This window comes from Microtus pennsylvanicus, chromosome 5, assembly GCF_037038515.1.
Source record: "Microtus pennsylvanicus isolate mMicPen1 chromosome 5, mMicPen1.hap1, whole genome shotgun sequence".
Taxonomy (NCBI): domain Eukaryota; kingdom Metazoa; phylum Chordata; class Mammalia; order Rodentia; family Cricetidae; genus Microtus; species Microtus pennsylvanicus.
The window spans coordinates 79,577,813-79,604,038 of record NC_134583.1 but is presented as its reverse complement, the minus strand read 5'-3'; the positions used below and the strand labels follow the sequence as shown (position 1 = coordinate 79,604,038).

The following is a 26,226-nucleotide window of genomic DNA, read 5'->3' as shown; positions in this document are numbered from 1 at the left end:
GAAATAGCCTCAGGCCAAAGCGGCTGCAGTTATTATGTAAATTCTGTCATAATGTTTATATTTTATATCTTTATAGAATACTTTTATCATCTTTCTGCATCATTCTTTGCCCGTCAGTATAAGCCTCTGTGTAGGACAGAGGTAGCTTCAGCTAGTCTACCTTGGTTGCTGTATTTGTCATGTAATTGCCTGGGTGTATAGTGGGAAGAGCCTTATAGTCTGATCTGTGGCCAACTCCTCTAGCCCACCAAATCTTGTTGACCTTTTAAAGTTCATTTTGTTTTGATTATCTTGTTCCTGAGTAAGTACAGGGACAGATGTCTCAAAAATATCTCACAGCCTCATAAAGAGACCTCTGCTTCTTTATGTGTGTCACAGCCTCCAAGGTGTCAGGAAAACCTTCAAGTAGATCAGGATATCTCACTAAAGCAGGAGGGAGGATAGTATGCTCAGGATTGTCTTTGGGAAGCTTGGAAATAGTATTCCTGGGAGACGACACAAATGATTCATAAGTTTTCCATCAATTTAATATTTCCAAATTGTACAAATATTAAAAGTCTCTCAAATATGTAGCAGGTGGAGATAAAAACCAAAGGTGGTATGGCAGCCATCATGTGACTCAGCTTTGCTGGATCTTTGTCAAACAGCTGTGCTGACTTTATGACTTCTGCCATCCCTGTCAGATAAGGCTGTGCCAAGAAGGCCTTCAGGTTGGCTGTTGTCCAGGGTGGAACACGAGAGGAGAGAATCTGCTGCAGGCTACTGCAGCCAAGGGTTGCCACCCTGTATAGAGAAGAGCTGCTGTCTCAGGGAGGCAGTGCTGCCAAGACAGAGGTGGCCCTTATGTTCACTGTTTAAGCAGGGTGGAGTCAACAAGATCCATCACATCACAGAACTGGGCTGCAGCCATGTCAAGACCATCTTGCTAGAACTTCATACCTCACTGACAAGATCCAGAGATTTCCACAGCTCGTCTGTATACATAGGCAGCCTTATGGTGAGGAGCAGAGCACATTGATCCCACGGTGTGTTCACATTGGTGCTTTTTCCCCTGAGCCCATCACATCCACAGAACTCTCCTCTAGAGCTAGCATATTCCCAGACAACAGCTCTCTCTGCACAGGGTGGTGTCCTCATGGCTGCAATGACCTGCGGTAACCTTCATTTCTCTTCTCTCCTGTTCGATCTAAAGGCCTCTATTCCTGCGAAGATGCTGGTATGATAGGCATGCTATGCAGAGACCTGGCCTAAGAACACCTATACTAGGTTCTATGATGCTGGGATGTCAGCCCTGGCCTGCGGCTTGTGTGTATGCCCTACTCCAATCCATTCCCACCAAACTGAATACCTGGTTGGGTGAGGTACCTGGCTTTCCTGAAGTTCTCTGTGTCTGATACAATGCATGTCACATTGTGAACATATGGCTGTGAGGGGTGACAGCATTAGCAAGACTCTTACCCTCCAGCAGCTCACGAGATGAGCATTGCAATCACCCTGTATCTGAGCATAGGGTCCATGGGTTTGCCTAAATGATCCTACAGCTCAGGTTCGCACATCTTTTATGTGGGTAGTGTGACAGATGACCCTAATAAGATGGGCTAGTGACTCAAGCTTGCAGAGGGAACTGAGCCCTGTAGACTGCCACAGAGAACTGTTTGGGGTTTGCCATTGTGTTACTTAAGCGACTAGTTTAGCCTCTGGAAGGCTCCGCAGGGAGGACCCGTGTGATCTGAAAGGATCTGAAAGGTTGTGGGTGATCTTGATGTACACAGAAAGCTGGGCTAAGAAGCAGTCATGGGAGGTCAGAGCCTCTCTGCAGGGAGGGAGGTAGTCACCTCAATATCTCTCTGCCTAACAGGAAACAGGAGTTCTCCATTGGAGTTGGGAGACTCTGGAGTGCTGGTATCTAGAGTTGGGGACCATCATCTGTGGGTGAGGGGTTGGAAAAAACCAACCCCTCCAAACTTTACTTAGCACTAGGACATTTATAAAAGCAGGGTGACAAGTGAGGTTTGTTGTGTGGGACAACTGAGGGTTCTGTAAAGACCCGACACCAGCGCCGCATGCCATGCTAGGTACCAAGCCAGTGCTCATATGCCTTTCCCTCTGGGCAAAATTCGGAATGAGCAAGCTTTGCCACCCACAGGGAGCACTCAGCTTTTATTAAAGGTACAAAGCCCACCCTAACACAAGAACCCCAAAACATGACCGTATCTTTGCACTTGCCTCTGACTCATCCAGGCAAGCCAAGAGCCCCGTCCCCTGGAAGACATCCAGTGGCTCTGAACAAAATAATTTGTTGGATAAGCAATAACAGGAGATCATAATGGGTTCCAGGTACAACAATACAAGCCTTGTTTCCACACTTCTATTTTGGGCTAATAAAAGCTCACTACAAAGAAGTCCTAATTATAACCTTGCAGTCTGGCACGATCACAGATCAACTGGTAACTTTCCTTTTTCAGAATTCCGCATCGACATAGAAGAAGCGAGGATGGTACATTGTCCTGAAATAGCTGGTCTATAAATAAAATCCTCGCATGGGTTCAGCACCCCATTGTTGTTCCTTCACACATTTCCCATTTGTTTGGAGTAATCTCTACTACAGACAGCCCTGTGAGAACCAAAACCCGTGTTAGGCCCAGAATGCTGAGTGCTCTCGGCACGTGCTCGACTTCCACAGAGTTTAGCTCTGTGTGTCTCCTGTGGGTGTACTTCTGCAGGTCTGGGCGGTCTGTTGGCAGTGTTGTCTGTGTGCCCTTACCATCACAGACCAACATGGCCTGAGAGCAGTCAAGACGAGGATGGTACAGAGAGGTGACTGGTGCTGGCACTGTCCCAGCAGCACCAACACCGCCTGTCATTTTGAACAGACACTGTCACAGGCCTGACCATAGACAGATGTGGGACTTGGGCTGGGGAGAAGACCCTATGAGGAATCGGAGTGGTCAGGGTAAAGGTCAGACTGAGCTCTGGAGCACAGGACAGGGCAAGGGCCAGCTGCGTCCTCAAAGACAGGAGTGTTCCAGAAGCCTGTCAGTGAGGTGAAGCCAGCTTGAGGAATAACGGTAACAACTTTGGCCAAATATTTCCTTCCAGACATGGGTACTTAGATGTTTGGGGAGACTTCCAGGTGCTTCTAGAATAAGGTAGAGCTATGAAAAGACCCATCAGGAGCCCTGCCCCCTTAACAAGCACAGCTCAAGTGGTGCTTCAGAAGGGTGGGCCTCCCTTTCCCTCCTCTGTATGCTTTTCATGGTGTGGCCATTTTAGAAGCATCTCTGTGATTCTGTCCCAGCCATTTTCTTCTTGGGACCGGGGGCTGTGGACCAGGACTTTAATCTCAGTCTCCCCACAGAACACAGCAAAGCCACTTGTCTTTCAAGGCAAGAAAAGTCTCCTTTGCCAACTTAGCCCAAAGAGCTTTCCAAGACTCTGTTTCTTTTCCCCCATCTTTTCTTGTTTATTGGAGACAAGGTCTCACTCTATAGTCTAGGCCTCTAACCCTTGGCGGTCCTGTTGCTTCAGCCTCTCACAAGCTGGGATTTTAGGCATGAGCCAGAAGATCTGACTCAAGACTCTTCTCTCTGTAAACAGTGCTCTCAGGGAGATTTAAGGTTTCAGTGGGGACCAGTCGGATCTCCTCGGGTGTGGCTAATTCTGCATCTTGTGTCCCCAAGGACTGAAAGCTGTGAGAGCCCAGAGGAGACCCAGCAAGTAGACAAGGGGCCACAGACGCCACCGCCACAGATTCTCCTGCCCCTGGAGGAGCGTGTGACCCATTTCCGAGACATGCTGCTGGAGAGAGGGGTAAGAACCCTGAACATCCGTGGGGAGATAGTGGAGAGGAGGAGGGCCCCTGGGGACCCTTGGGAAGGACTGGTCTTCCCCACTGTACCTGCGCCTAAGCTGATGGGTGTTTAGGAGATGAAGGATTTGAGGCCTGAGCAAACCCCAGGAGGAGCTGCTTCTGCTTCCTTTCTTGGAGAGGGGGCTTTGCAAGGCATGGGCTGCTGGAATGGTTGGAGGGACGCAAACCAGTGTGGGAAAGACTTCTGCCATCCTCAGGCCAGGCTTCAGGGCCCAAACCTCAGGAATAATCCGCTATGGATATCTTAACCCCACAGGGCATCTCACACTTCTGGATTAATTAGACTGTTTTTAAATAAAGTGATTTCTGAATCTTGTTTTGAGTGGAGGAAACTGTATGCGAAACCAGGACTTTTATTTCTTACTTTGGCTTTTGGGCACAAAACTGAGCCAGTACAATATCGTAGCCCAGTTGGGTTTCTTCACAGAGTGCGGCAGAACACAGAAGGCAGTAATGAAGACTGTGTGAGGGTAATTGTAATGAATACGGTAATGGCCTTGTGAATCCAAAGCAAATTCCCAAACTCTGCAGTGGCATGCTTCTCCCTGCCAGGCTGTTTCCTGGAAACACCTTTGCCTTCTCTGCAGCAGATGCAGAGAGGCTGCCGAGCAGGGACTGGGGAGAGGGCAAGCGCTGGGTCATCACTCCCATGGCAGGCCAGGCCCAGCTGGACTCTGGGTGCTGGCCAAGGGAAGGAAGGATGGAGGCAGGGATAGCGCCTCACGACTTGAGCAGGAAAGCATCCTCTTCCACCTGCCTTTCTGGCAGTTTTCTCTCTTTTGGTATTATGAATGTGAGCATGTATACCTATTTATGTACCGTCATCTAGAAGCAAACCTCAGTTCTCAGTCTCAGACACTGAAAGGGCCAAGAATGAATCGATGCAGGCCACTCACCGATATCTATCCTAACAGTGGAACGGAGTGGTAAATTCATTGTACAAGTCTTAAGTTGGGTTCCTTCATTTGAACTTCTTCCTCAGTCTGCCCTGGGACACTCCATGTGGGCTCCTGTTCCTGCCGTGGTGCAACTGTTCTTTCCATACTAGATCCCATGGCACCAGGATATGCTGGACCATTTTCCTGGGATTTCCAGAGTATTCTATGGAGGTTGTTTAGGCTATGACCAATATCTTACTCCTTGTGCTTAATTGGCTCATGCAAGCACCAGAGGAGCCTATGGAGTGTGTGAGGAAGGGGTGTTCCCTGGAAGAGCTGAGGTTTGCTTCCTGACTCTGCACTCTTGCCCCCACGGAACAGAAGTAGGATGGGGTGAGGGCCATCATGAGAACAAAGCACCACATTCATCTCCCCAGGGCTGAGTTCCTGTGTTTGGCTCCATGGCTCCAAGATTCATTGAGATTTTCTCACGCCATTAGACCAGCTCTACCTCCTCCCTTACTCTGAACAGCCTCCAGCCAGGAAGACGATACACGATCATTTCTGCAGGGTTCTAGCCAGCTGGTCCAGTGTGTCACCATGAATTATTTAAAGTGTTCCATTTACTTATTTTTTGTGCAAGTGTGTGTATGTATGCATGTGTAACACACAGACCCACACAGTACACAGTAAACACGCTGAGGTTAGAGGACAATGTGAGGATGTCTGATCTCTCCTTCTGCCTTGTGTGTCCTAGGGGATCAAACTCAGGTCTTGGGATTCCACAACAAGAACCCTTATCTACTAAGCCATCTCTCTGATCATGATCTTTTGAGAAGTCAAAGGAGAAGTCCACTCCATCATTTTGCCTAACTTTCAACTTCAAGTTTTGGAAAGCATTGAGTCCAATGTACTGATGCAGTCTTCTGGAAGCTTGCAGGGATAAAGTGAGGAGCCAGCACTGCCTTCCTGGGCAAAGGAGTGGGTGGGACAAACTCATGGAGCACTGAAGGTCTCCAAAGGGCTTTGCTGGAGGGATTGTATGCTTAAGTTATCAGGGTGAGGGATTTTTAGACTTTGCTTTTGAGATGCTTCTATAAAAGTCAAAAAGAGCAATAGGTGTTTGAGAAGCAAAGGGCCCGTGTTGTGCTGATTGCAGAAGGTCCAAGAGCCCCTTCAGTTCTGGAGTAGCACAGGGCAATCTGAGCTTACAACATTGTCATAAAGCAATGCTACCGCCTGCAATACTCAGACTTTATAAAATATGCCAGCCAATTTCATAAGTCACTCATGCTCATGAGAGTTTGATAGCTCAGCTCAGGAGACTTCCAGCTGCTTAAAGAATGAGCCGTTAGAAAGGTCACACTTTATGGACTGAGTGATTAACAAGATTTTTCTATTGCATTTGCTGACTACTTAGTTCAGAAACCTGTGTGCTCATGGAGTGCTGAAGCCAGGCATGGAGGATTTCTAATATCTTCAAAAGACAGTACTTGGGTTTTCCCAGGGGATTATGGGCTAGGGAGGGGCTCTAGTTATGTGCTTTTGTAACCAGCAGGAAATGGCTCAATAAAGGTTTCTGTTTTATTTATTTAGTCCTTGTACGAGCACAAATCACAGGGGAACTTTTTTTAAAGCTCTATTTAATTGAGTAGCAGGTTGCCGGATTTTCCCTTCCTGTTTAACTGAGTCCACGGGAGACAGAGTATTGGGAGTCTCTTCCTGTAGCATCCTTGGTGCTCAGTGTTGCTTAGCCAGGGCTGGAAAGGGAAGTCCTTTGCATTGTGCTGGACCCAAGCAATGCAGGGCTCAGACTCGCCTCTGGGTACCCCCAGAATCTGTCTGTCTGAAGGAGTAGGCCTTATGGACACTGGTTGACACCATAGCCAGCTCCAGGAGAGGCCCTGGAATTTGAGTTCACAATTATGTCAAAAACAAGAAAGAATTGATTAATAGGATATTCATTACATAGTGGTCATTGATCAAACTGAACAGAGGGATCACTATGGAGCCTGTGTGAAGCCAGTGTGGAACAGACAGAGGCTCCTTAGTCAGTCAGCTTATAGCAGAGGGCACAGGGTACCCCTCCCAAGTGTCTGCATATTGGTATCACCCTGCAGCCTGCTGCATGTCTGGTCCCTCTTCCTTTCCAGGGCACATTCACACATGACTCCCATTCATTACAGATCTGGCAGCAACAGGATGGTGCCGAAAACATCGCTTATTATCATGGTCACAGGAGAAGTGGTCTGCATAGGTGGTCCTGAGGGCAGGCGCCTGTGCCAGCTACTGGTCCTTGAATTTGGGGGGTAAATAGCTGCTCTGTGTTCTTGGGGCTAGTCTTAAGTGTCTTGGGCGTGGGACATGCTGATAAAATGAAATGGCGTAATGTAACAGGGGAGGAGGCTTGTTGGTTCCCAGCCCACTCAAAATAACCACACAGAAACCGTATTAATTAAAACACTGCTTAGCCCATTAGCTCTAGCTTCTTATTGGCTAACTCTTATATTAATTTAACCTGCTTCTATTAATCTGTATATCGCCACATGGCGTAGTTTACCAGCAAAGATTCAGCACATCTATCTCAGGCTGCAGCGGCTCCCTGGTCTCTCTCTCTCTGTCTCTCCCCTTCTTTCTCCCAGCATTCAGTTCTACCTTCCCTGCCTATGTAAGTTCTGTCCTATCAACAGGCCAAGGCAGTTTTTTTATTCATTAACCAAGACAGAAGGACCTCCCACATCAGCATAACCCATACTTATCAAAGAAAATAAGAGTTGAATATGCCAAATTGTTTGTTAGTAAATCAATCAATTTTCAGAAGAGTACTAAGAGAAAAGCAGCACAAATACTACCCTAAAACAATTATTTACCTCCAGAGTAAACTTAATTTCATACCTTTCTCCCTAGAAATAGTTTTCAAAGGATCAATGATGGCACATATGTGTCTAATATGCATGGCCCTTCAATTCCAGCCCCAGCACCCAAAAATACAAAATAAAGCTTAAAGAAACTTTTAAAAAATCAAGACTAAAGACTTTTATAGTATATCTGATACTGAGTTTCAATTGGATACAGTTGAATCAATTTCTCTTTTCAGTTAATACCATAAGATTCAACTTAATTTGTAAACATATGTACATACTGTGTGTTCTTGTAAGTAGCTCATAATTAAATTAGTATGAACTGTTATGAAATCTCTCTCTCATGTGTGTGTATGTGTGTGTGTGTGTGTGTGTGTGTGTGTGTGTGTGTGTGTGTGTTAGGGGGTGAGTGTTAGAGATCAATCCCAGAACTTCACAAAATCTAACTTCACTCTACTTTGAGCTATATACCTAAGCCCCTAGGAAATACTTTTGATATACAATGGAATATTTGATGAAATACCACTAATTATCAATCTGGAAAGCTGGAATCCATTTGGTGTATTTTCCAATGTTGCTGTTTAAATAATATTCATTGACTCACACATATATGTGTGTGTGTGTGGGGGGGGTATGTGTGTATCTCTCTCTGTCTCTCTCTCTCTGTCTGTGTGTGTGTGTGTGTGTGATTTATTTCCTTCTGAATATAAACATTTGACTTCTGCTATCACACTGTTTTTGAAGATGCTGTTCTAATTCAGTATATTTTCCTACCAACAAAGTCTGAGAAGTCCCTATGGTTTATTTTGCCAGCTCACCCAATCAGCACTGAATAGCAGGAAGGTTAAATGTTTGCTACTTACTATTTTTTAAGCCCTCTTGGTCCATTTGTTTCTGTTGGCCTCTATGCCCCTCATCCCTATTCCCTGGATCGGCTGCCCTGGGATTTGGCCATGTCGTGCCTCAGGTGTGACCGGGGCCTTCTCTCTAGAAGAAATTGCAAACCGTTGGGGAACTGTGTCCACCTGCTCAGATTTCAAGATGGGATAACAGTCTCTAATGTGAAAATAATCCTCAGATCAAATGAATCAGCTGTGTGTGGAATAGCCGTGTAAAGGTCTATTTATAAAAATAGAATCACGAGCGCTGTACAACATTGTGAGCACCAGAGGCAAGGCTGAGAGTGCTGTGTCCCAGTGTGAAGACAGGGTATCCATGCTAGTGGCAGCCCCGCCCTGTGGTCCAGGACTTATTTCTCTACCTAGCGCTCATCTGGACTTTTCTGGACTCCAGGGACCATTCCTGCTTCTACTCCCTGAGCTACACTCACACCCAAGAAGAAACACACTTCCCTAAATTCAGAGAAATCTCATGGAAACCTGGGCAGCTTCTGTAGGAATCTCCTACACACTGTGTACCGCTTTTTACCAGCTCATTCTTCTGCACTCCCACCTCAGATACACCAGCTATGCCAAGCACTTGTGCCAGAGCTGTGCTTAAGAGACCTCAAACAGTGACCATGACTTCTTCAGCAGTGGAGAAGGTGGCCTCCCACACCAGGCCCGAGTCTTTGGTTCCATCTACAACTACCTGTACTTCTCAGGGACATCAGAGCTAAAAACAAAGGTTCTTTTTGTTTGTTTGTTTGTTTGTTTGTTTTTTGTTTTTAGAGACAGGGTTTCTCTGTAGCTTTGGAGCCTGTCCTGGGACTAGCTCTGTAGACCAGGCTGGCCTCGAACTCACAGAGATCTGCCTGCCTCTGCCTCCCGAGTGCTGGGATTAAAGGCGTGCGCCACCATCACCCGGCAACAAAGGTTCTTGAAATATGCTCTGGGACTCTATCACAGAGAGCAGCATTCCAAAGAGGCAAGATTTTGTTTCTACAAAACCTTCAGGGAGTTACGGCAGCTGAGGGGCCACGGGAGAGGACACTGGGAAGGAATCTGTGTGGAATTTGAATTTTTATGACACATTAATTACCTTTCTCATTGCTGTAACACAATAGTCGAACAAAGCAGCTAATGGAAGAGAAGGTTCATTTGAACAGACAGTGTGAGGAGAAAGTCTGTCGTGACGGGAAGGCATAGAGGCTGGGCCTACGGTCACGAGCTGCACTGTCTTCTCAGTCAGGGAGCAGAGAGTAGACAGGATGTAGCGGTTGGGCTATAAAACCTTTAGCCACATCCCCAATAATCCACTTCCTCCATCAATGTTCCTCCTAATGTTCCACAATCTTCCAGAATAACCCCTTCAGCTGGGGACCACAAACACATGAGCCTGTGGGTGTGTTATGTGTGGGGCAGGGGACACATTTCATATTTAAATTCTGACAGAGCTGAAGGGAGAGACATCTGTGAGTCTTCTTCAGTGTGGCCAAGTTTCCAGTGGTCTGTGTTCTTTCAGAGCCCTTCTGATCAATCCCTGTACTCAGGGAGGAAGGACTTCTTCTGTATCCTTGCCTGAGAACCAGGAGGGGATAGAAGGGAGAAGAGGGGCCAGCAAAATGTGCTCACAATCACTGAGAAGAGACTTAGAGGATTTGGGGACACATCCATGACCAAGAGACCCAAGGGTCTCTCAGCAGCCATAACTGCAGGCCACTCTGCATACATGTCTGTTATTCCTGTGTTTTTAATCAATATAAAATAATTCCCATATTTTTTATAGTGAATAGAAACTTTAATGATTCACTGTACTAGAGTCTAGGAAGGGGCTTGGAACACCAGTCCTGATCTTTCTTAAGCCCTGCTCATGGGTCTGGGACTGAAGGAAGGGGTGAGCCCTTTGGGGAGACTGTGACAGAGGTACGCTTTGCTTTAGAGGTCCATGGTACTGTCAGAAGTAGAGTGGCCTGGAGTCAGAACACTTCCTTGGAGGACAGTTTGTAGTTAATGAAGGAGAAGTCATTTCTAATTGGCTAAGTAGTTGAAGCCCAGGTTTAAGGCGGCCATCTCAATGTACCAGGGAATCAAGAGAGACAAGACAGTGCTTGGTAATCAAATTTGGTGAGGAACATTAGTGTCTGAAGTAAATGGGTTTGGGTCTGAGATGGAAATAAACTATTTGAAGAGGTTCCAGCTCCTGAATGCTAGTCCAGCTGTCAGTTGCCGTCAGTGATGCCCAAAGATCACAGGCTTGAGCTCTGTGTATGGCAGAGGGGCAGTACAGATATGTGTATAGATGCTGTAGGTCACAGACTCCTGCAGGAGTGATTGGCACCCCAGTGCAGGCATCAGATGGGACTGCTAGTGCCTGGATTCTCTACCCTGCCAAGATCCCCTTATGGGCAGGAATTTATCATACAGCTACTACCTCAGTGCCAGCACTTTTTTCCCTGAGCATCTGGGATCCCCAGATTCTTTGTGGTCCAAGGATTGGAAAATACAAGACTTTTTAGCTGGAAAGATGAAAGGAATATTCTGTTGGCTATGACAGGGTGGTTAATGACAGCCCTGGTCACTCCCACACGCCTGCTCAGGTCTGACCCACATTAATAACCCCAGATGGCCGGGGGCTGTCAGTGGCAGATGGGACCTACATCCTTGCACTTTGGCCATCTCAGAACATGCCTGACCACTTTGTTTAAATGAAATCCATTCGTCTCAAAGCTGAATCATCCCCAGGGGTAGCACAAAATCCGATTTCCTCAGTTTCTGGAGAGGTTTGGCTAATGCTGGGACGGAGATGGAGTGCTTTACTCTGGCTGCTCCTTGCAAATGCTCCCCTCACAGACGGCAGTTCTTTTCCATACACAAGTCCTCGATCATTCCCTGGGAGGTCTGATGGGGCCTCCCCTACTCATCTACAGAATGGAGAGCTAGGCAGCTGCCAGGCTTTGGCGAGAACTAGGCAGCTGCCAGGCTTTGGCGTGCTTCGAAGGGCCTTGTCTCTGCAAACTCTCTTTGCCTGGAGTAAATGCTTAGGAGTACATGGGGCCCACAAAAGATGCAGGTCACATCCAGGCTGTTTAGGGAGCAACCATATTAAAGCTGAGAAGGGATGTAGGCTCTGACCAGGAGGTTGCTGGGTGCCCAGCTGAAGAGGTGAGGAACTGAGGATTCAGATGGAGAGCTGTTGGTGAAGGCTCAGGCTGTGAGTGGAGCAAAGGATGTTGGCTGAGGGGAACTACTTGGAGATGACTTTCTTCATCCAGATACCAGGTGACCATCACCAGAGGCTGCAACCTGGGGTTCCTATCTTGCTACTTTGTCTGGGAAACATTTCTGGATTTTTCTACAAGGTTGTCTTTACAGGTTGAACAAATGGAGATCTCAATACTATGAAAACTCAAGCTCCTGGAGCTGCAAATAGGCCACCGGTTTCTCCTGAATGGGGGATTTCCCTATACCCATGTCCTGTTCAGCACTAGCTCCTCAAGACATAGTACCACATAGGGTCTGCAGCCTCGGGGATGCTCATACTAACCAGCCATTTCCGGGATGGCTCCTCAATGCCGGCTCCAATGTGATGGTAATACCTTTCGGGGATGGACACCCCCTCCCCAGTCACAGCTAACCTTGTGGCTCCCTCTCAGGGCCTGGCTTCAGAACACATGACTCTAGTTTCCTCCACTGTGGAAGTGGTGAAGCATCTGGTGATTCAGACGGCAGAGACAAAGCAGAGGATACTCTGTTATCCTTAGGGAGAGATGCTGGACGTAGAGAAAGGACCACTCACCTTGGGTCATGAGGAATACTGTCTACATTCTCAGGGTTCTGATGACAGCAGGTGACACTGAGCAGTTGGTTCCGTGAGAAATGAGATCTAGAACCACTAAGATTGTCCCACCGATATGGGCAGTAGTAGTCATCTACATAGTGGCTCGACATGCTCAGGTCCTCTGGATATCAGAAGGGGTCACAGAGCGGGGCCGCAGAGAGAACTGGGGAGGGGACATATGTCCCAGTCAGACACAGGGGAAACACCGTGGGGAGTGGCCTAAATGTGATTGAAGAATTCAACCATTTGAGACCAAATCAAGGAACATGCTAGATAATCAAAGAAGCATTAGGGGTCAAGGGGAGGAGGGTAGTGACATGATCAGGAAAAGCAGAAGTAGTGTCATGGATCTCTGGACTCGCAGAGTGGGTAGCATGCCAACGTGGTCCTATAGCTGAGCAGCCTCTTCCTTAGGTGTGGGTGGGGTATGTGGAGGATGATCCGTCTTCTCCACCATGAGCTCTGGAGCTGAGACCCATGTGAACTCATGGGACCTATCAGCATGGCCATGGGTGAGATGACCGGGTTTGTTTGTCACTTAAATCATAGCCAAAATACAAGTTTCTTTCTTTCTTTTTTCTTTTTTGCCTCCCTCGTGGATGACAGACTCCCCTGAGAAGCTTTATACATGTATTTTTGTTTTGTTTTGTTTTTCGAGACAGGGTTTCTCTGTAGCTTTGGTGCCTGTCCCGGAACTAGCTCTTGTAAGACCAGGCTGGCCTCGAACTCCCAGAGATCCGCCTGCCTCTGCCTCCTGAGTGCTGGGATTAAAGGCATGCATCACCACCGCCAGGCTTATACATGTATTTTTATACCTCCTTCTAACACCTCTAGATCTCCTAAAATCTAGACACCCTGTCACAGTTGGGTATATGACCTACTCGATAGCCATCCTCAGCCCTCTCTGAAGGAACCTTCCCAGGTGGTCCCCACAGTAGAATGAGCCCATCTGGCTGAGCTAGGTGAGTCTGGCCACAGCTCTGCCCATCACTGCTCCAGATCCTCCTGTGGGAGTCACTCCCCCAGCCACTCTGCCCCTGTTCCCCATGACATCAACACTGTACCACATGCTTAGTCATGGAGAAAAGTACTGTGTAGACTGGGTCACTTCGCCAGTGAAAGGGTTAGTGGGATAGACAGAAAGAAGGCTGATTATTAAAGACAGAATTGTTGATGGAGAAGATCTCTCTGGCATGATGCACAAGCATACATGTGTTGGTTGAAGCGGGTCCTCACTCAGGATTAGTCCTCTGTGCCTCTGTAACTGTTGTCCTTACAGGAGCACAGTTTACCTTGGCTTGGGGTTTCAGGGGGATTTCTTCCACCCTAGTGGGGAGCCCATGAAAGAGCAGTTCTGTCCTTGGTGACAGGATTCTGTGACCATTCACACCACCTTGGAACAGGAAACAGCAGGAACCAGGGGTCCTGTTCAAAAGCCTCAAATGGTTCCTGCCATTCAAAGACCTCCCATGGTGACCTACTTCCTCCAACTAGCTGCTATCTCTGGAAGCTTCCACAGCCTCCATAAATGGCTCTGTGAACTGGGTAACACATGCTCAAAACACGAAAACCAAAACAACATGAATGGATTTAACTTTTAGGGAGTTTTCCTCCCTTTCCTGCCCAGGATCCTACCCCTACCAGATCTCTATGGTTTCTCCAAGTGTGAGCCAGACTTGGTCTTTCTCATCCCATGGTCCTCAGGATAACATTGAGGCTGTAGCCATCTCATAATCTCCTGCATGAGTCACTGTGCCTGTACTTGTCTCCAGCCTTCCAGAAGTTCTTTCACCCCCCCAACCTCATCCAGCCCCTTGAATTCCCACCTTCTCATTAACTCATGAGTGTTGCCCTTCACAACCATGTACAGCTGATCCTAGAGCATCCTCCTAGCTTCCTTCCTCAGCCTGAATGAGTATTTGTGTTTCAGAATGGTCCTTGGGAGCCTCTTAGTTCCCTCATCTGTGTTACCCAAGACCAGGGCCTTTCAGATACCAGGGTCTTGATTTATTTTCTCTACATTCTCAGTACACAGCGTGGGGCCAAGGCAGAGTCAATATTAAGTCGATGTTTTTAAATGAACAAATTATTTTTAAATGACTTAAACATTCCCTTGTTTATCAGCCGAGAGTTTGGAGGCAAGAGCTGCTCGGCGGTGATGTACCGATGCCCAGGTGTTGGCTTCTATTTCTGTTCTCTGATTAAGAAAACCAGGACTTTTGAGAAGTCGGCTGATTGAAACGCTAAGACGCGCAGTGCACAGAGGAGCCTGGAGCCTTGGGAAAAGCCAGCAAATGAACTAATGCCTTCAAGGCAGGATAGGAGCATTCTGCAATATCTGCAATATCTGTGGCACAACCATAGAGCTCTTGGTAGCTGGAGTTGAAGTAGCTGAACAGCAATAAAAATAAGGCAGCACAGGACCGTGACTGAGAAGAGGAACCACACACCCAGGTGTCTTCCCAGCCATAGAGAAAGGCTGAATAATAAGATACCAGAGAGATATACCACCCGAAGGATTCCAAATCACCCATAGAGGCAGAGTATGACCCCCTACATGCATGGCATACTGTTCCTGCCAAGGTGTAGTATGCAAAGTGCCAAAAAGTGACCTACCTATCCAGGGGACCCTGGGCCCACACCTCAGCCTGAGGCCCGGGTTCCATCAGCAGTGAGTCTCAGGGATGGTGTAGACGGAAGCGGCACATTGGCTCTGTGGTCATCCCCCAACCTGAAGGAGTTCTGGAGAAGGCCAGAGCAGTGTGTCTTCCCGGGACCAATCAGAAACAAGGAGAGTCTGGGAAATGACCGAATGTAGGGGAACTCAGCAGACACAAGACTCGTTGTGCCACGAAACTCTAGGACAGAAAAAAAAAATCAAGATAGCCAAAGAAATCCACATGATCTGAGGGCTTTTGATTAAAATGACCATCTAGTTTTTACAGTGCTATGCCAAGCTCATTGACAGATTTCAGTGATAAAGGATACCTGGAGAGAGGTATGGGGACTTCCTGTAATAGTCTCCACATTTTCTATAAATCTGAAAACTACTGTAAAAAAACAAAACAAAACAAAACCCAAAACAAGCAACCTTACTTTAAAAATAGAAAGAGAACAGCTAAATGTAAATTTTAAAAGATTAGATGAAATTTCACCAAGACCAGCCTGTTTGCAGACCTTCCTACACGGCTGCAGCCTGCAGGGCTCTGAAAACTCCCAGGAGCCTCCTCTCACCATTCAAGACATGGCAGTGAAATGCCTCGTGCTCGTCCTGCGGGAACCCGCGCTTGTGGATCAGAGCAGGCTTCTGGAAGATACCAGAAGTTGTGTCGGACATCTGGAAATTAAATTTTCTAATGTTTTTTATATTGATTTTCATGGTATGTTGGATATGTCCCCCTCTCTTACCCAACACACCTCTCCGAATCCATTGTGCCTTAATGCTGCCTTTTTTTTTTGAACCATTGATCATTTCAGCGCACTCCAGGCTCAGTATTGGATGCTAACAGTAGCTCTATCGAATATCTTTCTCCAGGTGTCAGCATTTTCTACTTGGGAGAAAGAACTGCATAAAATTGTGTTTGACCCACGATATCTCCTGCTAAACTCGGAGGAACGCAAGCAGGTAATGCTGGGGCGAGGTGAGATGGGGACTGGAAACGGAGCTGAGAGGCTGCTCGGTTCCCTAACAGTCTGAGGGCTTGGGAGTGTCGCCGTGTGGACAGAGGAGGCTCAGGCCTGGAGCTGTTCTGCCTGGTTGTGACTCCTGCAGAGAATGGCTGAGTCTAAGATGGAAGTGCAAATCCTGGATCATTCCAAATGACTGTACTCAGTGTGTCAACAACACTACCACCTACTTAAGGTGTTATATTGTTACCGGGAAACCAGGAGAGGCCAGGGAACAGAGTCAATGAAAAAAGAAGGTAGCGTTCCAGAAAACAGGCTCCAGAAAATGTCGAGGTTGACCTGGAGTGGACACTACCAGGCTCTTAACAAGAATGACTTGCCAGAGGTCTGCTCAGGCTTATTGGTGAAGAACTTCACAGAGCCAACTCTGCCTTTCCAGATTCTATAGACAGAGGAATGACGGGGAGCCAGGGAGGGGCTGAGGGCACCGCACCTTAGCTAAGGCTGTGAGGCAGAATGGAGGGAGGAACTGTAAAGACAGAGAGCTATACCTGTAGTCTCAGACCTGTCCAGACTCCTCGTGAGACCCTCCCACCCCCGTGTATATTCCCACACAATGCAACTGCAGGAGGAGCTTCAGTGTTAGCAGAAAGGAGGGTCATTGCCAAGGATCTCCAGGAACCCAGTGATGTGTGAGCTGACAGATTCTTATCACGACTGGGGCAAGTCATTGATATGCAACTTTATAGTCAGTCTGTCAGTGGCTATAAGCAGACACTGAGATGGTTTCAATGACACCCCCAGGTGCTCTCAGCTAGCCTGGGACCCCGAGTTCCTCCTGCTGCACAACTAGCAACTCTTCCTCCAACAGGTTGGGTAGGGGGTCCTGAACTGGGCAGCTAGAATCTCCACCTTTGTTTTTTCAGCAACTTGAGATAGATTCTTTTCACAGAGTTTTTGCTTTTTCCAGAAAAACTTTCAAGTATGGGAGAACACTAAGCCCACAATCTAGTGAGCTGAGTTTTGGCTACATGTGTTTTCTCCTATAGCTAAAGAAAACTTTAGATTTTAATAATTGATACTATTTCACCATTTTGTTGCATTATTAAAAAGCAAAAATTCAATTGCGCTTTGTAGGAGAGAAAGCTCATCTACACCGTAAGATGCCATGAGATCCCGAGGCAGCCTCGCCTGTGTGTGAAGAGCCATTGCAAACAGCTAATGTGTCAAGCCTGCCTATAAACATATAGGCTGTGCTTTTACAAAGAGCCATTTTGTTTGTGTGCGTGTATCGGGGGGGGGGGGTTGGCTTTGCTTTCTTGTTGGTGTGTGTCTACTCGCTTTCTGCATGCCATTTATACTTTTTAGAGGCTAGCATCATTTCAGAAGAAGCTAAAAAATATATAAGCCCTGTTGAGTTCGAGGCTCTCCGATAATTTCAGTTTGACCCCTAAGTGACATCCTTTGGGAGGTCTAGGAGAGCAAGCACCCAGGCAGGAAGGAGTTGGTTCGTAGACAGGACGTCAATAGCCATCATCCACTGCCTGGTGTCTAAGGGCAGAGCATTCTATATCAGATCAGCCGAGGAAGTTAGAGACTGGGCTTCCATAGACCCTGGTCAGAAAGAGCAGATGAGAGGGCTGTCACATTTGTCCCTGCTTTGGGAGTCAACAGTTGCCTAGGCATGGCTTCTGCATCTTGAATCATCTTATACCAAGAGTCCCTTGTTTAGCCAAAAATTTCAGAAATCCCTGTGAAATCGCCAAGGAAGATGTCAGCACTGTCTTAATGTGCTGCAATGGGAAGGAAGCCAGCCTTGTGGTCTTTATGCTCTGGGCCCTCCAGAGAACATCCTGGTCTAATGCTCGTGTCCCTACTGCGAAGGTACAATCAGTGGCATAGCAACCGCCTGTGAAGAAGGAGCAGAGTCTGGGCCTCTCTGAGAAAGCATAGTCCAGATTACAAATGGATTGGAGAACAAGCATCAAATGGAATACACACAGCCCTCCCGTGGCAATGTTTTCACAGGGGAAAGCTAAGGCTCCTGGTGTGAAGTTACCAGGGCTGCAAAGGAGATGGAGTGAGCCTAAACAGAGAACCAGGCCAGGGGAGTGCTAATCAGTCCGGTTTCTATGGTAACAAGAAGTGTTTCATTTTATTACACCAGAGCCTACAGAAAACGTGATAACGGCCAGTGCTCTCTTTTAAAAAGTCGTGCTCCAATTTGGGTAAAACTGGTGTAATTTGTTAGCGGGGAAATATATCTGCTATGTCGAGTTATGGCAGCTTAAATAAAGCAACAGAGGAAAAGGAGAGAGAAAGGGGAATCCTTTGATTAGGTGGATAAACGGTTCTAGGCAGGGAGGTGTGTGGGCATTTCTCCTATGTTCCAGCCCCACAGTCGGCAACCTTTCTGCCCACGTTTAAAATGAATAGAGCAAAACTTGGCTGATGATGGAGCCACGTGTTTTTATTTGGATAATGGCCCCGCATTTGCTTCTTCTATCTATTTAGATTAGAGGTCTGCTAGAGAGCACACTTCACTGTTTGCCTTGAAGGTAAAATAAGCCAATTGTAGTCTTACTTAAATGTGTATGCACATGGTCAAAATTGAAGTTGCACTCCGTGAATATTTCACCTCTGTGCTGCCGAGTCCTCTGGAGGCAAGCAGTAGTTCCCGTATAACATCCTGTAAAAGGGTCCCTAGTCAAGAAGGGCTCTGAGCCAGGGGCATGGTTGCAAGTGGCATCAGGAAGCTAAGGCAGGGGCATCAAGGGAGTTCCAGGCCACCCAGGGCAGCAGAGTAAGACCCTGTTTCCCACTCTTAAAATATAAGAAACAAAACAGACAGGTATGAAACAGTAAGATAACATCAGGACAGAGACCGTGATGGGCTTAAGGTACCATCTTTTCCCTTCCCCCTCCCTTACCTGGCAGGGATGCTGGGGACCAGTGGACACCTCAGATTTACGTGGACTGATATGGTCTGTACTGGTGAAATTGAAAGTGAATTTTTATTGATAATTTTATTTGATAATTTGATTATTTGATAGTTTACATAAATATTTAAATGATCTTCAGTTTAATTTTTAGTGTTCTGGATGCTTGGGTAGCATTATGATTAGAACAGCTTTGTCCTTCCTGATCCTTGACTTGATGTTCATTCTGCAAGCAATAATTTTTCTAATGTTAGAGTAATGCATAGTCTTCTGACAAAAAGGAGCATTGGGGCTGTGTCTGTAACTCGGTTGATGGAATGCTTGCCTGCCCAGCATGCATAACATCCTGGGTTGCATCCCCAGCAGTGCATATGCCAGACAGGGGCTGTGGCATATCCTAGCATTCAGAAGGTGGAAGCAACAGGATCAGAAGCTCATAACAAGTTCAAAGTCAGGCTAGAGTACGTGAGATCCTGTCTCAAAAAAGGGAAACAGGCAGACAAGCAACAATGATGAAAGAACAGTCTATGGGAAGTAGCAAAGAGAAGGTTTATAATCTTAGGCAGCACCTGATTCCCAAGAGAAAACAGTACAGCACTGTTTTCACAACACTGCTTGGGAGGGTTGAATGGATTTGCACACCAGACAGTATTCTTATGCTCTAGATTGGGAGCAAGGTTTGCTGTTTGGTTATTCAAAATACACTTTTGGTCAGTTACCTTCTTTGGTAATTTCTATGCTGATGGTTGGTGCAGTCTAGACATCTCTTGACAACCTTGAGAGAGGGCCCTGGTGGACCCTGAGTCTTCTTCATGCCCCAAAGTCCCACATGTAGAAGTAAGGTTTCCTGGAGACTTGAGCGTGTGACTCAGAGATGCCAGAGTCTTTATGTTTACAAATTTGTGTCATTTTTAGAGATTCCATGGCCAATCGCAGAACCACAGGAAAGGGGTTTAGAAGATTAAGAGTCATGTAAATGCTTTGATGATGATATGAGTGTTGGTGGGTTATGTGTCCTGCAAACATCAAAGTACAAAATGAGGAGGGGATGCAGATGAAGGGTTCCTAGCTTCTGGAACATGACAGAGCTGTCCAAATCTGTTCCAGGACTCCTGATTGATAGTTGGCCCAGAAGCATTGGCTGTGTGGAAGAAGCACACTGGACCTTGTGGGAACTGGGGTTTGTTCCTTAGAGTCCACAGTCTTGTGGACAATATTATAATACAGGAGTTTCCATTATAGATCTTATAGCTAGGACAAAGAACCACTTTCCTCAGATGCTGGACTTTTGTCCTGGTTGAGGATATAGGAATTTATTTCTCACATTCAATTTTATGATGGTTTTCTTCCATGCATGTATGTGTTTTAAGATATTTGAACAGTTCGTCAAGACAAGAATAAAAGAAGAATACAAGGAAAGGAAAAGTAAATTGCTGCTAGCCAAAGAAGAATTCAAGAAACTTCTAGAAGAATCTAAAGTATCACCCAGGTATGGAAAGAGACATACACCAATTGTTTTCTGGGGCCAGAAATGTGGCATTACTGCAGAACTTACTTCATTACATCTAATATTTCAAAGACATTGAAACGTTTACTCTAAAGACCTGTTAACAACAGAACATTTGGGAAGCTGGTACTTCTCAGTCTGGCAGACACTGAGATTTTCTGGGAAATCCGCTATAGTCTTTGTACTTCTGCTGTAGACTTCAAAAGGTCAGTGGCCCCCACTCTGTGATCCAGTCTCTGTCTCTGTCCTGTCTCCGTCTCTTCAGTGATATGGTATAGAACTGAGCAGGGCTACACCTGACTTACAACATGGGGCCCAAACTCCAGTCCTCAGGCCTCATTAGTCAGCACTCTTAACTATAGAGGCATCTCTCCAGCCTATATATTTTTATTTCAATGGTAACTAGCAATGTTATATTTGAAGTGAATATTAGTTGTTCTTTTCTGCGAAGACATGGGCATTCATAGTATGGTCTGTAATGTGTTTGGTCCATAATTGAGTTCACAGTTAATACTGACTGCACATTGCTCCCCAAATCATTCTGCCTATCCAGAGGATAGAGCTGAATGCAGCTGGAACCTCAGGGGATGCCAAGGAAAATCCAAATGTATGCCTAGTCATCTGTAAGGGTGGTTTCCAGTCAAAGAGCCTCGAGTACTGGGTCAGGTTCTGGCCCGGCTTATCTACCCAGGAGTGGTCATGAGAGGGAGGCAGGCACAGAAGTGGTTTGGAATCTCCTTCTGGAACCTTTATTTAAGTTCCAGCCTGACCAGACTCGGGAATAAGGAGCTAGACATTCACGTGTTTTTATGGTCTCATCTGGATGGAGGTAACTATACTGACCTTGAAAAGTGACGGAGGGGATAGCATGAAATCTTGCTGTGTGGCCCTTACTCCCTGAGCAGCCCAAGGCACTCAACAGTGCTAGCTGTCACCTCGCTTTGCTGTTGAAGGCTTTGGTTGATATTCTCTGTCCCCCATTGGTAGGTGCTAGTGTCAATCCTGGAACCTCACAATGTGTCCTGAAGATAGAGGGGGCATAGGGTGTACATACTGGAGAAAGATCTCACATACAACTCACACATACACACCCACTGCACACATTATACACACACCTCACATGTGACATACACCACAAACACACACATACCGTACCCCACAACACACACATATACACATAGCACACTCATCATGTACCATCCATCTTACAATACCACCCACACAACTCTCCACACATACGTATACCCATCCCATATACCCCACCACACACATCACACACACACACAAAGCCCACAACAAATGTATACACACAACACATCTAATCACCTCCTCATTACACACAAACACACACCATATACCTCATTACATAAACATCACACAATACATTCCCAACACATCATACAGACACACACACACACACAGAACATGAGTAAGAGAAATCAAATGGGCTTAATCTCTTATTTAAATACTAGAGTTCCTGTTCAGCAGTGCTGTAGGTAAATGTTGCTGTGTGTTTAAGGGATACAGTGTGACTTGTGGGAAACACGCAGACAGTAAAATACTTACTACAGTGGAATATATTTGAATATTAAAGTATTCACACTGGGCATATATTACTTTCATAATTAGAAAGCTGTTTATAACCTTTGAAGAAGCCAAATCTGCTTCTAGGATGTCCCTTTTCTCTTCCTTCACAGCCATCTTGTTCTCCTAAGAGGTAGATATGTCAGTCTTGGTTGGGGTGGGCTTAGCTCATTCTCTTTTGGGTGTTTTCAGCAGTAGCTGCTCTGGCCTCTAATGCTCTTGGCTACTTACTGTTCATGCTGACTCTGATGGTTCATCTCAAGTCCCTCCTGAGAACCTGCGGGACCAGAGCAGCAAGAGGCCAATCTCACGTACTTGGATAGCTTAGTGTACATTCCTCCTTGACCAGATATACCTGTGGGGGCACAAGGAAGGCTGGTGCCAACTTGTTGTGGCCACAGGTTCATGGCCATCACTCTGATGACCTTCTGAACTCCCCAGAACCAGCAGAAAGCCACCACTACCCCTCAACATAGCTGAGATACAGCTGTCATTCTCCTCCCCTTCCATGACGTTTCTCTACAGAGATGCCGCAAAGGTGATCTGGGTGGGAGCATCATGGGCTGTCAACCTGGAAGAGGCCTTAATAAAAGTGGGAGGCTAGCACAGCTGTTACCCGACTAGAGGAGAAGCAGGGACGTGGGAATGGAGGGGGAATGAGGAAGTGAAGAAGAGGGAAGCCAGAGAAAGACACTTTCCGTTCAGAGAACCCATTAAGCAAGTGCTTCCTATGGGCAGAGCAGGGAACTAGCAGCTGGGTGAGGATAGAAAAAGGAAAATGCAGATCCAAGTCCTAGGACCGTTCTTTTAACAGCCACACCCATGTGCTCTTGTGATTTGTGTGTAAATGACTAAGAGCTGCAATAATTTAACACAATAATTACATGTGTGGAGGAAAATGTAAACTTCTCTATAAAGACAATTGAGCAAGAAAACAATGGTTTCCTGAACAAAGAGTGATTTTCTGTGCACACTAGGTGTTCACAGTCAACCATCCTCCGTGGTGGGAACTCTGGGTGACAGACACAGAATAACTGTGACCGGGCGGAGGGCTGGTTAACCAATGCCAGATCCTGGGCTCTTGACCAGTCTGAATCTGCCACTCCTGGAAGCTCCATGTTGGAGCTGGGCAGGTTGGGACCCCAGTCTCTCCAGGTTCTGGTATAGCTCTGAAGACCTTAAGTTTCCATGGCTGGTAGATCTGTCTGCACTGATCAGGTAGGGATGGCCTCTGCGGTTTCAGAGGATCCCTCGTCTGGAGACAGGATGTTAGCTGCACCGAGAACCAAACACTTCCTACCTGCTTTCCGTGGTTTGATGCTCAGTGTCAGCAGAGTAGAGAGCCAAGCAGATAACAGTGTCTCTACCCCAGTGTAGGAAGGTCCAGTTACATTCCATGTTAAGGGACCCGAAAGGGTGTTTCATCACTCTCTGGGTCTCTAGAGGACACTAGCTTCGCAAAAAAGACCAGGGCTCCTAAGAAAGAATGGGTACCAACTAGGAGAATGGGGGATGGGGAGGCCTTGTTACACAGTGCCAGTATGTGTGATGTCCTATGATGAGAGCACAGAGCTGAGGCCTGCATGACTGCACCGGCATTAGAGATAGGGTTCCTGAAGCCAGAGATATATGCATGCGTCAAATCAGGACCCAGCCCTCTCAGCCTGTTAGCCGGCAGGAGTCCTGTCGCAGGGAGCTTGTTTGTCCTGTTGAGGGAAAACAGGCCTCCTTTTCTGGGAAGAAGTCTCAGAAATCCTTTATCTTTCAGGACCACATTTAAAGAGTTTGCGGAGAAGTACGGCCGGGATCAGAGGTTTCGGCTTGTTCAGAAGCGGAAGGATCAGGAGCACTTTTTCAACCAGTTCATACTTATTCTAAAGAAACGGGACAAGGAAAACAGACTCAGGCTCCGGAAAATGAGATGAGTCTGCACAACGCAATATGACAACGGGCAGCTGAGTGTGCGCATGAGGAGAGAGACGGGAGGTGGCGGTGGCCGGCTGCTCTGCACAGCCCAGGCGGCCAGGGCGCCGGATGTTCTCAGAGAATTACTGTTTCATATTGAAGCTCCCTCTTTTGTACATTGTTCCCAGTTCGATGCATTTCTAACTGCCATGAGATGTCGAGTCCTTAAGTGTTTTAATTATGCAAATTACTTGTAATATACACAAATTATAAACCCGCTGCAGGTTTGTGGCAAGGAAGAAGCAGGAAATGTTCGTCATCATCTCGAGGTGCTGCTTCCGCGCAGAAGGACTGTCTAGAACTTCCCCGAGAGTTTTGTGAGTCACCCCCTTCGTGCAGGCCTCCCGTGGTGTTCCTAGATCAAGGCCCCTTGTTTCCTGAGTAGTAGAAATGGGTCCCCTTATTCATCACAGTGACAACCAGACATTTGACACCCTTGTGGATCGTGATCATCTGCAGGTGGCTAAGTGTGACTGGCTTCTCTGAAAGCGTGTCCCGGCCAGCGGAAAAGGGAGCCACGCCGGCTGTCAGAGGTCCTTCTTAAAAAGAATTATTTTGTACAAAATCATCATATTACTATTTGAGTTATTTTTATTGTATGCCCAGAGTTTGCATGAGATTTTTCTCATCATCTTTGTATAAGATTTTAAAGTTTTTTTTAATCAATAAATATTTTAAACCAGCATGTTTTCTGGCTGAGGCTCCCATGACCATCTTAGGCTGCAAAAATGTGTCAACTGCAGATTTTGGGATTCGAAAGATTCCAGAGGGAAGAAGTGTATGTCGTGCTGTGTCAGGATACTGAAACTGACTCTGACCCTGATTCTCTTATACCTGCCTGTATAGACCCTGGTTCTCCTATATCTGCCTGAATAGACCCTGATTCCCTTATATCTGCCTGAATAGACCCTGATTCCCATATATCTGCCTGGATAGACCCTGATTCCCTTATATCTGCCCGGATAGACTCCGATTCTCTTATACTTGCCTGGACAGACTGACTCCCTACACCTGCCTGGGACACACTGATTCCCTACACCTGCTTGGGACAGACTGACTCTCTACACCTAATTGGGACAGACCCTGACCCCCAACACCTGCTTCGACAGACTGACTCCCTATACCTGCCTGCTGCTATGGATTGGAACAAGCCCTGGTAAAATCTCAGCAGATTAGTTCTTTCTATTGTTGAATGCCAGCTTATTAACTTCAAGGCTGTGGAGTCCCTCTTCTGAGAGGATGCCTTTGCTCCACACTGAACACCGACAGCCTCCTCAGCTCCCTTCCTATAGAGCTCACACATGTTAGAACGCACTTCGCGGTGGTGGCATCCACACCACATGGTAAGCTCTGGTTTCCGCACCTATGCCCTTCAACCTTTCAACCCCTCTCTGCTGGGGGGGCTCGTGGACCCTCCTGAGGTTCAGGATCTACAGTCGAAGGCAGGTTTTGCAGGTGCTGGTGTAATCAGCACACCAGTGGACGTCCAGGACCTAAGACCACCCTGTGACTTGAACGGGACTTTTTAAAAGAAAGAATTGCTGATACCACAGGTGCACAGGGTCATGGGATCTATGTTCAGGGAATACTGGGTAATAGTAGCCTCACAGGTGACCAGAATAGCCAGCCATTCCCTATCGGCCATGGCTGTGGTACTGCCTGCCTGGAGAGGGTATAAGCCTGGCTTAAAGAGAATCAGATAAGCCATGTGTGGTCATGCTGGTCAGAATTTGCTGAAATTTTACCCCAGAACCTGGGAGAGCCACTCAATGTATCTCTGTCTCATTGGGAAGACTCTATCCCAATCTGCCTAAGCTAGGTGTCAGGGTGGGGTGTTGCAACCCCTAGGAGATGCTGTCTTCTGAGTTTAGGCAGCAGGGGCTAGAGAAGCAGTGGTGGTTTTAGGGGCTCATTTCGAGTCAGGGGAACTCCAGGGTCCCTGCATTTGGAAAAGTATCTCTCTTTTCCACATGGTTGTAGTTTTCACTTAAACAACATTGAGTTCTCACTTGCCAGTGAGACTGACAGCCTGAGCACAGAACACCAAATTTACAGTCTGAATGGAGTTCTTAAATGTGTCTCATCCATCCAGCATAGTGTGGGATTTGCTTAACACGTGAATAGGTTATATAAAATGAAAACAGTCAACAGGGCTGGGTCTGAGCACCTCTGGAAGCCGTCAGTCCACTCAACTCCCACCTCTGGCCTTGCCCCTCTAATGAGGACCACTCTGTCTGCACCCACACCTCTGCTTCAGTTGGGCTCTTTGACATCC

At 46.9% G+C, this 26,226-nt stretch overlaps 1 protein-coding gene across 1 annotated transcript in view; it reads left to right on the top strand.

Moving 5' to 3' along the window:
* The window catches only part of Tcerg1l (transcription elongation regulator 1 like), a 180,240-nt gene extending 155,311 nt beyond the window's left edge, over positions 1-24,929 (top strand). The window contains exons 9-12 of the mRNA XM_075972609.1: positions 3,681-3,810; positions 15,865-15,954; positions 20,266-20,384; positions 23,755-24,929. Coding sequence (XP_075828724.1) covers positions 3,681-3,810; positions 15,865-15,954; positions 20,266-20,384; positions 23,755-23,911 — 496 coding nt within the window. The 3' untranslated portion in view covers positions 23,912-24,929. The remainder of the gene's footprint in view (positions 1-3,680; positions 3,811-15,864; positions 15,955-20,265; positions 20,385-23,754) is intronic.
* Positions 24,930-26,226: the final 1,297 nt, after the last annotated feature.